The 12,157-nt window shown below is 38.3% G+C and overlaps 1 protein-coding gene across 4 annotated transcripts in view; it reads left to right on the forward strand.

Moving 5' to 3' along the window:
- The window catches only part of LOC146622512 (CUB and sushi domain-containing protein 3-like), a 249,677-nt gene that overhangs the window by 138,216 nt on the left and 99,304 nt on the right, over positions 1–12,157 (forward strand). For all 4 annotated transcript variants that reach the window (XM_085366252.1, XM_085366249.1, XM_085366253.1 and 1 more), the window contains exons 32-33: positions 11,415–11,528; positions 11,708–11,803. In XM_085366252.1, coding sequence (XP_085222378.1) covers positions 11,415–11,528; positions 11,708–11,803 — 210 coding nt within the window. The remainder of the gene's footprint in view (positions 1–11,414; positions 11,529–11,707; positions 11,804–12,157) is intronic.

Raw genomic sequence — 12,157 nt, forward strand, 5'->3', positions numbered from 1 at the left:
CTACATCCTACACAACAAAATCATTACCTTGTCTGTCTCCATCAGCTTACACCATACACTTCCCTCAACCTAATATAAACTGTGAATTTGTTTTGGCTCTGCCTTGAGTTGGAGATCTTTCATGATAGAGCATGTGGTTTTTGATGTGTGTAAGACACAGTCTTGAATGATGACTCTGACTGATTTCGAAGACTTCAAGATTGCAGAGATTCTGGGTGCTCTCTTTGTCATTGTACTGGCTTGTGTTACCCTTTAAAACCCCATTAATGAATGCCGTATAAACCAGTTCTAGTCAGCAAGTACAAACACTAATAAAAACCCAAGCCAAGAAAAAGTATCAGTGCAGTTAAAGCAGGAAGTAAAAAGAAGCCACAGGCCACTTACAGTTTTCTTTCTCTCTTGAGTAACCAAAAGTTACAGTTTTCAATGCACCGAACAGAGTTTTTACCCAAGATAAAAGCCTAATGGGCTGCATACAGATTGTGCCAAGGTACAGCCACGTACACCCTGCCAAAAGAGCTGATGCAATTTTGCTGTGATAATGGGTCATTAAAAATATATGTGTCGATGCTGTCATATAATCCCTTTGGTTTCTGTAAATGAGGCTTGTGTATGCTGTCGAGGCTTGTGTATGCTGTCATAGCTCAGAATCTCAGAAGGCCCGCACTACCATAAAACAAAGGTGACAGGTAGCTCTTCCATAATTCATTTCCAGAAGGACAAACATATGCTTCCATTTTTCTTACCTTTCACGACTGCTTGTGCTGTTAGTATTTTTAGCGCCTTATTTGGGCTTTTTGCATACTTTGCCTTAAGGCCAATCCAGTGAGTGTGGGGAAAAAGGTGGCTGTGTTTCGTTCCATTTAAATTATGATGATGTGATGAGCAGTTTCTTAGAAGAGCATGGTCCTCAAGGGGTTTACCTCTTTACCTGAATTCAATTCAATTCATTTATATAGCGCCAAGTCACAACAACAGTTACGCTTTATATTTGTAAGGTAGACACTACAATAATACATACAGAGAAAACCCAACAATCATATGACTCCCTATGAGCAAGCACTTTGGCGACAGTGGGAAGAAAAAACTCCCTTTTAACAGGAAGAAACCTCCGGCAGAATCAGGCTCATCTGCTGCGACTTCTGTTCTTCAGCTTTCAGGTCCCACTTCTGTATAACCGGCTCCCAGTATGGATTCTGTACACAACGTACACCATCTCTCTTTTTAAGATTACGCTTGAAACTTGATAGAGCTTATGATCTGGGCTGGACCAGGGGACCCTTAACCTTTCCTCAATTGTACTGCAATAGGGCTAGGCTGCTGAGAGCTTCCCATGATGCACTGATCATTTCTTTGCTCACCTCTTTTCACCATTTGTGTTTATACACCACTCTACTACTGAGCAGTAGTTATTATTAATAATTATTTTCACACTCTGTCTTTTGTCCTGTCTTCTTCCCCTCACCTCCAACTGGTCGCAGAAGATGGCTGGTTCTGGGTTTAAGAGGTTTCTTCCTCTTTAAAGGGATTTTTTCCTTCCCACTGTCGCCAAGTGCTTGCTCATAGGAAGTCGTCTGATTGTTGTATGTCTCTAATATTGTAGGTCTTTACTTTGCAATAGAAAGCACCTTGATTTGAATCAAACTGAATTGTTTCCCATAGTTTTAACTTCTGACCAACAATAGTGTTATTTTTAGATGTGACCAGTGTTGGTCAAGTTACTTGAAAAAAGTAATCAGTAACTAATTACTGATTACTTCCCCCAAAAAGTAATCCCGTTACTTTACTGATTACTTATTTTCAAAAGTAATTAATTACTTAGTTACTTAGTTACTTTTTAAAAACACGATTTACAACCTGAATAGGTAATAAAGCGATAGATCTTTCAGCCCAATTCTACTTTTTTTGCATAATCCATCACAAAATGTACTCAAATGGAAAAGTCTCTTTTTTTTAACTTGTTTTATCAGTTTTAATCTTTTAACTTTATGCATTGACATATACTTAATACTTGACATATTATCCATTGTTGATCTGCACACAGCTGTTGTCACGAATGTCGCACTCGCTTACGTTATTGTCATGAGACATTCTCGCAAAAAAATCACGGTTTTAGTAACGCAGTAACGCAGCGTTCCTACGGGAAAGTAACGGTAATCTAATTAAAGTTTTTGCGATAGTAATCCCTTATTTTACTCGTTACTTTTAAAAAAGTAATCAGATTACAGTAACGCGTTACTGCCCATCTCTGGATGTGACCTCTCAAATTTCAAAGATTGTGATTTAGATGCACACACATAACAATTTAAAAAAGGGGTGAATCTAAAGAGGCCTCAAAATATGTTTTTGCTTTTAATTTGACTCAGACCTGAAATGGACAGAATCCAGTAACACTTTATTTGTAAAATATTGTAAAACATGAGATGCAAAAGTTCTTGAAAGATGCACCTTTTTAACAAACTTTAAGTCAATGAGAAGCTGGCTGGAAGCTAAGTTTAATCAGCTTATGGGAAGCAATTGCTGGGAGTTGTGTACTTATGAAAGTGGGCATGTTATTATTGGCCAATGGGAAAAATAAATAAAACATACATGTTAGGTAGAAGCAGAATCTCAATAAAATAGATATGGAGATGACGCGGGCGTCTTCCCTGGGTCTCGCCTGAGTTTGTACATGCGGCAAGATGATAAACATGCACAAAAAGTGAAACTGAGGTAGTTTTTAGAGTTTCTTCTGCCTCACTGTCAGACAAAATCCCTTTAAGGCCTTTCACACTGAAGCAAGGACAGAGGGAGATAGAGACCCTGCAGAGGTAGTCAAGGTTCACTGATTAGCTTCAACATGATACCTCAGAAACCAGAGCCTGTTATCAGACTTATACTTCATTTCAGATAAATACTGTAGTTTTTTTCTTTTTGCACCACTGAGAAGTGATGTGGTTGCAAGTGAGTGAAATGGAATAAAATTGAAGTGCTGTAATGCCTGTACTGCATGCACACTTAATATTGAATATTTTATGATGGGTTCTGTGTTTTAGCATGATGGAGATTTAAACTAGTAATCTCTTCTCTTTTATCTTTTCACATTAAGATGCTTTCAGATTTGGTTGTGTGACTAACTGGACTGAAACGCAAAGAAATCAGAAGTCAATTATGCAGGACTGTCACATGACACAAAAGAATTGTCTTCATCAGAATCAGAAGAGGAATTCTTACCACGTTTTACTGTTTTTAATGGTGTATTAGTCGGAGACCGAGTCTCTGAAAAACCAGATGCCTGCATCATGTTTAGGCTCCATTATATACAGTACATCATGTGTAAAATAACCATTGGTGCTTAGTATATTTTTTTAATATGTTGGTAGGAATAGCCTACTAATTTATTGCATTTGTTATGTAAGTAGAATTTCAAATGTGGAAGTAGTTCATAATATCAGTAGATGCTTATCATGCTGTCTGAAAGCATACACTTGCATTCAGCTTGGTTGGGTGAATGGGCGCAACTTGGGTATGTAGTTAATCCTTAACAGTTACATCTGCAGCAAGTGTCTTCTGTATTTTGCACATTTCTTTTTAAATCTGCATGAAATGTAGCATTTCTTGCTATTACCTTTGCACGGGAACATAGTAATGGTGAATTATAGTTTGAGTGGTTCTTAAACTCTACTTCCAGATAAGCAGGGATGCTGTGTAAAGTGTAAAGAAAAAACAAATGTGAGGATTTGCAAATCATGTTAAACCATATGTTGAATTGAAAATGGTGAAATAAGGCAACATATTAAATGCTTAAAAAGAGAAATTGTATTGTTTTTAGATTGGAGAAATGCAAAGCACGGTCATGCACATGTGCATTGTTTTTATCATAGTTCATTGAGTGTTTCTTCATTCACTGATAGAACCTTGCAATGACTGCTTCTCTTCTCTCCCAGGATTTGCATTTGTTTGTGACAGGAGATGACAGTCAGATGAAAAGTGCGGCTGAAGTTCAGTGTGAAGGGGTGGTAGCATTCAGTCATTAGGAAAACGATTAGACTGATCTCTTGTTACTTCAGACAATCTAAAAAAGAAAAAATAATAATACTGCCACATTTTGCATTTCCGAAAAACTTGTTTTCCAGCATTAGTAGTTTCAGCATTTGGAGTTCTGTTACCCTGCCCTTAGGTTAGGTATATTATTTTCTTCTTGGAAAGCCTTCTATGTGCTGTGTGACATGGTTATGTTGAAGATGTTGAAACAATTTTTTTGTGTGTGTTTTATTTCCTTTGGGCTTTATTCTGCTCTGCTCCCCTCACTGAGTCTAAAGTCTCTCTAAATCTCTCTGATTTTTTGCCGTTTACCACATTTCTCACTCCCAGCAGTGAAAAGTAGATTCTTTTGTTATGGTTGTAATTAAAATAATTTTCAGTCTTCTCAGAGGTAGTTGATTCACCAAAATATTATGTTGGTTATATTATAAGAATAATGGATGCAAATAGGGAAACTAGAAAATGACAAACTGTTGGATTCAATGCATTTTGCAACCTCCTGATCAGACTCAAAGAAGAAAGTTTGTCGCTCACAGGAACACAATAAGAAAGTGGTAGAGTTGTGAAAAAAGGTTCTATAGGCTGCTACGAATGGCTCATGACAAGCAACCCTCCTCATCTTTTAAAGAATATGGCAATTTCATTATTGCTTGGGCTTTCTGTGGCATCCATCCAAGTATATTAAAAGCTCAGTGAATGTCATTCAATCATTCTACAGCAATGGTAAATGTGCTGGTTAAGAAAATGTGAGTTTAAATATCACTGAGTGGCCGAGTCATTCACCTGATGAAGGTTAGGGTTAAGAAAGAGAATACTCAAAATGAGCAAAAGCTGCAGGTGACTATGGGGTACTACTGATGTTTGATTAATTAGTCACTCCACAACATTAAATGCGATCGTTGTATTTTGATGTGAACCTTTTAAAAGTCAGGATGAAGAGAGCTATAGCTACACACTTCTTTCTAAACCCTCACGAATAAAGGTGAGACTAGGTGGATTTCTTCGAGTGTTGACATACTGAGTGTGAACAACAAAGATCCGTCTGCTTACGGCCTTCTGAGCAACACTTCCATTTAACAGCAGTTTTATTTAAAAATGCTTTTACAATGTGATGCCTCAAAATATGAGTATTCCTGCAAGACCCACTCTGAGAAATTTTAATGTGATCCTTATGCCATTGATTTATGAACCAGACTGAATAGCGTAGTCGGTTCAAGAGGGATTTGGCAGGTGGGGGGAGTTTATGTATAGCACCATGGGGAGAATAATCACTTAAAATAAAACACATAGTTATTTGTATTCTGAGCTCCATTAGATTTTACTTCATCTGCAGGCTGTAATCAACTGACCTGTCCAGCCAGCTGAATTCAACATGATACAAGTAGATTATTCATAAGCTGTGTAGCTGATTTCCAACCACTACATAGTAGGTAGTATTTGGTGAGTGAATCTAATCAGCAACGTAACCTTTCATTTAAGTTGATCATTGCTACTCTGTTGCTACCCTGTATCTGTCCACCATAGTGAATTACTGCAAACTACACCACAGTGCTGCAAACTAACCACTTTAGCATGCACTAAACCGTACTAAACTACCCCCTTTATACAACCTTTGAATAACCCAAAAAAATACCCCAACTTATTATACATTGCAAAATATGTAAGAAACTTCTGCAGCACATCATAGATCCAATATCTGATTAAAAATTAAATGAATTAGGATAGTTTCCATTTTATCAAATATTTCTTACTGAACATTCGTTACCTTTGAAAATATCTCTCATATTCCTTTCTTGTCCTGTGAAACATTTTTTCTCTCCCTGGGAAAAACAGCAACTGCACCTATTTGGCCATACACACAGTTTGTTTTTGCTGATGTTTGTGGAGCTGTTGTGTTTGAAACTACCTGCCACTTAAACAAAATTAGCACCATTTATGCTCGCTCCTTTCAGTAGCACTAGCTAGATGCTGAAGTTGAGTAACCAATGTAAGATGGACAAATCACAGGGATTCAGCAGTATTATGCATTAATCTATTACTATGTATTTCTATTTACTGACGGTGTTGGATTGCTGTTCTGGATTGTTATGGCCCACATTAACCCCTGAGCATAATTCCATAAAGTGAAGGAATTACAATTCCAATGGCAAGTGGAGTAAACTATATGAAATCATGGACCTGTCTTACAACGTGCACACAGTAAGGGTTGTTTGTTGACGTGTAACTTAGGGAAGATATTTTCTTGACACACATTGCTTGCCTTAATGCCATCTGAGAACCATTTAGACATCATAACATACTTAGACATTGTTACTGACCAGGTGCACCCATTCATCGACAGTCTGCACTTTTTCAAATGGATGCTTCCAGCAGGATAACAAGCCTTGTCACAAAGCACTCATCATCTCCAAATGGCTCCAGGAGCATGACAGTGATTTACTTCACTTTCCTCGTGTACTTTCTTTAGATCCCAGCCCAATAGAGCACCTTTGAGATGTGGTGGCAAGGGTTTTTTTCCTTACAGTGTGAATGTGCTGGCAAATATCTGCAAGAACTGTGCGTGGAAACTATCACCGTTTTGAGCCCATGCCTGAACCAATTTTCTCTGTTTTGAAGTAGAAATGTCTTATGCAACTCTAGATAGGTGTATCTTTGAGTGTGGACTCCTCTGCCATTACATTTAATGTAAATTATGTAATGCACGACCACCTAAGACTTTTCTTGATTGTTTAAATTGCATGGTTAATTTAAACGTTTCCCCTGATTCAATTCATATCTGCCAGCCTGCACTTGAGATGGTAGAAAACCATTGAAGCCTCTTGTCACATTTTCCAGAATGACTGCTTTCAAATTGGAAAAAATTAGATTGCCATCACTCAAGAGAAGGATCAAAGTATAATTGTACATTTCATGCTTTATCAGTGCCTGGCAGGCATTACTGGTTTTGAGATACAGGAATATACGAATATCACGATCTAATACCCTGAGAGGTGTAGGATTAAAGTGACTTGCGTTGAGATAATTCAAGGTGAAGATGCAGATATGAAAATTGTTCCCATTGTCCAAGTGCAGTGCATTACACTACCATGACGATGCCCAGAGGACAACAGATTCATCATAGTCCTGCACAAATTAGGTAACAAGTTTCCGATGATTTATTGACTTAATATCTGGACATGATTACAGCAAAGGAGCAGATTGGAGTCATGCATGGCTGGCTTTGGATTAGAGGCAAAAATGAGCGACATTGTGCTTATATTTTGTGTGTGTGCGTGTGTGCTCAGAGCACAGGAGTGCAGCCTCTAACAGGGTGTTGGTATGCTAATACCGCAGCAGTGAGCTGTCCGTAAGGGTAAAATAATCTCTTATTCAAACTCTTTTTCAGCCATAGGTATTTTCTCGACTCAACAGATAAGGAAACAGGTCTGCCTGTGCTGCTTTGAGTGAGAACACCACTTCATGCGTGTCCATGTGTTTCCATTTTTGGGGGATTTTTTGCTTTATGAAGCTTGTTTGGCTGTCGTTTCATTTTTGACACTTTACATTTTGCAACAAATAATAACTAGCGGGGTACCCTTATTAAAACAAAAGTTCAACAAACTACTACAGCAATGAGATGTTAGACTACAAAAACATGTCATTGCTGTTCGTTTCATGTTTTCTGTATTGTCATTTGCCTATTAGGCCATAAGATGCAGTGTTGCCTCCAGTGGCTTTTAGGGGTTACTTATTCCCTTGTTTCTGTTTCCTGCTAAGTGTCTTTTACTCCTTGTGTCTTTCTTAGCTTTGTAGTGGGGATAGTGGTTTCATGGTGGTTGGCTACCTGCCAGAGGAGATGGGTACTGCTACAAAGTGAAGAAGACAGGAAAATTCTGCATAATTCATAGCCAGAAGGAAAAACATATGCTGCCTTTTCTACCTTTAGCAATTGCCTCTGTTGATTGTGTTATTTTAATTTGACACCTTTTCAGGTGGATCCTGTGTGTGCTTACACATAGGTGAACACTGTTACTGGACAAAAAGCATGCCACACTTGCTTTTCATTTATAGATTTTAGCCATATGAAGTCTGCTCTTCTGCAGCCCAGTTATTGATAATCTGTATGTTTGTGTACCAGTTAGAACAGATGCTTTTCTACTTCATGGTACAATCACATTAGGGAAAACAGTGGTTGGAGGCAGCACCACAACAAAAGAAATGCTTTTAACCATGTAATGAATTCGGAAGATGGGTACCAGGTCTGCAACCACTCACCAGTTGTCTTACTGGGTCATAAAGAGGGTGTTAAAACTGCAATTAGACAGAGTGAGTCTCCTTTCATTTTAGTATTTTACGATTGAATGGGTCCAGTTAGCAATTACATACAATCTATTTGTAATAATACAGGAATTTAACTGTGATAAATCAAAGGGAAATCACAAATTGGTTGATGTCTACATATACAGGATTTCACATGTAACTATTTACATTTAGAGTCCAGCCAGTAGCTTATCTATCAATTACATACTAGTTTTTTGAGAACTTTTGCGAAGTTGTCAGAGAGTGATTGCATTCATGCAGAGTTGGACATTATTTGGCAACAGGTTGCCTCCCACTAGGTGGTCACCTTGTAATTGAACGTACACGACACCCTCACCCTCTAGATGTCCTATTAGTCACCACAACTGCTTGCAGTTTTTCCTAGTCAAAGTTTTAAATGAATAGTAATTTTTAAAACTAAATCTAGTAAATCTGCTTCCTCAAATGGCTTTTCTGTTAGTATATTAAGCAAGCATAGACCGTATTTGTTCCTTATCATTATTAAACATATAAAGAATTTAACTTTGTCTTTAGGATCAGCTCTTGCTGAATCCACCTGTTTTGATTAGGAATGCTATTTTATTCTGACTCTACCCACTGAAGCACAATAGTATGGTGTCTCGGATTAATTTTCTATGTTAACAATTAGTTTATTGTGAATTACTGTCACTTTAAAAGGCATTAATTATCTCAGTAATACAGTGCAGAATTTATTTTTATTGAAACGGAGGGCACTCATAGTTCTTCTTCTTTTTTCTATTGTTATTGTGATACCTGCATTTCAGACATAAAGGATTCAGTGCCCACAGTCACTGATGGAGTCATGGTGTGAGTGCTTATCTGTGCAGCTTGAATGGCGCAGTGTAAGTTGCCGCTTACTGACAGGGTTTATGGACCTGCCTGGCGTGATGAAGGAAAACTGCTCCTGCCAGATTTTGTGATAATTGCTGCTCTTTGGAAAACACTGTGAATATAATAATTAGCACGGTGACTCGGGACAAACAGAGAAATAAACTTATTGCAACAATGCGGTAAATGTAACCAGAATGGTGGGTTGAGTGTGGGAAAACAGAGAAAGGGATAAACAAGAGCCACGTTGAGTATAAGTAGCCTTCAAGGTGCCTCCTAACCATCATTGCTGACACGCGCGCATAGAGTACATTTATTTGCACTGGCACGCACAACTGCACAGACACAAACACGAGTTGTCGCAGAGGTAGTGATCCAGTTGGTCATGTCTATTCATTTGGTAAAAAAAATCTGATTATTTTCAAGGATGTGTACACATCGATATAATCAGGAATACTTAATTGGAAATATTTATGCAGAGCATTATTTAAATAATTCTCTGTTCATTATCATAAGTTCTCCCTCACTGCTTTTATTAAGGACAAGATTTAATTATTTTGCGATAAACTGTAATGTTCTCATGTGACATTTCATCAAGAAATGGATGTTTCATTAAACTAAAGGTCAGATACTACAAATACTTTGGCCAGATCGCTTCCCTGTGCCTTTATGCTTATGGTGATGCAGCATGGACTCGGGTGACTTTCTGAGTGGTCTTTATTTATTCATTTTGGCTAAATCAGGATTGTTTAACACTTGAAATAGGAGCGATCGGCTAATACATATCATATTTAAAGTTCAGCTGAAATTGCTTGTCATACAGTAATATGTCCCGTCTTTTTTAAGAAAAAAAAAATCCGAATTCAATAGAGACAGAAAATAGTTTTTCTCTCTTTTATTTTAATGATTGCTCTTAATTTCTTATCTGCCTTAATATGGAAATTTGTGTACATACAGGCAGTCACCTCACATTAATTTAGGGCATATTTACATACATTTACATATTTACATTTACATATTTACAACACTGTTCTTTTGCAAGCAGTCACAGTGACTGATGTACCGGTACTGTCGTTTGTCTTGCAACTTGGTTTGTTGAGTGAGCGGACAAACATTCACAGAGGAAAAGTGCTCTGCAAATGTCAGTTTGGGGGCTAGACAGCAAATTAACTGCTCTTGTGTGGCATATTAAACAGCGTGTAAACCTTCCTCCAAATTTCACTTGTTTTGGATGCTTGTCGTGTCCTTACTCTTCAGTACTACTGCTAACAAAATACTCCCTGCCCACAGCTTTTAGGCTACAGTGCCAGTTTGTTTACGCTTCCTCCCATTCCCCTGCCTGTGCCTGAGCTCACCTTGTCAGCTGCTGTCAATCCACTGCCCCCACCAACACACCCCTCCAGCAACAGGAAGGAAATATAGCATTGCTGATATTTGCAAAGACATTTAGTTGGTTATTTGGTTATTAAAAAGGCTGTTTTTAAACCTTCAAAATTGCAGTATTTTTGCAGAAAAAAGGGGATCTTTTGCTTTTAGTTTAGGTGTTAAAACACCCTATTGTATGAAGGTCATTCCGAACATGTTAAATGCCATGGCACACCAAAGAAAGATGCACAGTTCAAAGGAATACCTAATTATTGGTTGTTCAGAAAATGCCACGGAAAGGTTTATAGTAGGGAGCAGATGTTAGTTTGCCTGAGAAAAATGTGACCTATAAAAAGCTACTGTCCAGAAAGAATATTGCACCAAAAGTCACATGTTTTACTGCAGCTTATAAAGTCCTGAAGTGCCCTCGTAGTGTTATACTGTTCTTAACATAAAACTTATATTAATTGGAATTGTGAGGGCTAAAAAAAACACAGAAATCCCATCTGGAATCTGTGTGTGCGCGCGCGTTTGTGTGTCTGTGTGTGGCTGATATCGGTAAATAATAGCTTGATAAATCAGCCTCGCTGAAGGGTTGTGTAAATCAGCAGAATAAGATTGAACTGGCCAGCGATAGATGTCGTACAAATGCTGATACTGAATGCAGCTTGGCTGTTTTACTTGTCTGTCAGGGCAGAGACATGTGCATGTTATTCACTACAAGCAAGCGGCAGTATTGCCAAAGCAGCAGCCACACTCTTTGGGACTGTACAAACTAGTAAATCAGCTGAATGTTGACAGATCTAAACCTTTATTGGCACAAATTCACCTTCATGTTGTCTTCTGTTCTCTGTCCTCTGCTGCTTCTTTCCCTGCAGTTCTCTTTGGTCAGTTTGTGGTATTCCAGACTTTGACCAGCGATGTGGTCGAGATCTATGATGGTTCTTCAACAGATTCAGCCCTTCTCTCTTCCATATATGGATCACACTCAGGTAATAGCATAACACTCTGACTTTGAAGCCTAGTTTCTCTTCGCTCATAAGTATGGCTAGGGCCTTGAAAGGTCGAGTGCAGCATTTAGAATTGCGGGCAGTAAATCACATGCGACTCAATTCTAATCAAATTACTATTTTTGTCTTGATTATGTTTTTCTTTTTGCTTTGTTGTGTAGGTGAGACCCTACCTTTGAGTTCAGGAAACAAGATCATGCTAAAGTTTGCCACAAATGGAACAGAAACAGCCAAAGGATTTCATTTTGTTTACCAAGGTAACGTTACATTTTCTGCTATAGTTCCAGAGTTTCATCCGATGAATTATTTGCTACATTGACTGCATTTGTTTGCTTTCGGGGGAAGGTGAAGGTACTTTAGCCCAGCGCTCACCAAACAGAGGGCTGTTCAGCAGAGTGCCACTGGATGCGGCTGGGCATGTCTGAACAAAGCAAAATGATGTGGAGTCAAATAGCCTATCCTGGCAAAGCAGATGAGAGTGACTAATGACGCGCGAGGAGATTCACAAGGGCTTTACTGTTGCATTCTACCTCCTTTGTCTTTCCTTGTCTCCTTTTCCCTGTTGTATTTCTGCCTAACAAACCCACCCAACGCTCTTTGTCTTTCTTCCT

The sequence above is a fragment of the Diplotaxodon limnothrissa genome, linkage group LG11 (assembly GCF_057381915.1).
Source record: "Diplotaxodon limnothrissa isolate DT_005_m linkage group LG11, D_limnothrissa_male_GT1.1, whole genome shotgun sequence".
In the NCBI taxonomy this organism is placed as follows: domain Eukaryota; kingdom Metazoa; phylum Chordata; class Actinopteri; order Cichliformes; family Cichlidae; genus Diplotaxodon; species Diplotaxodon limnothrissa.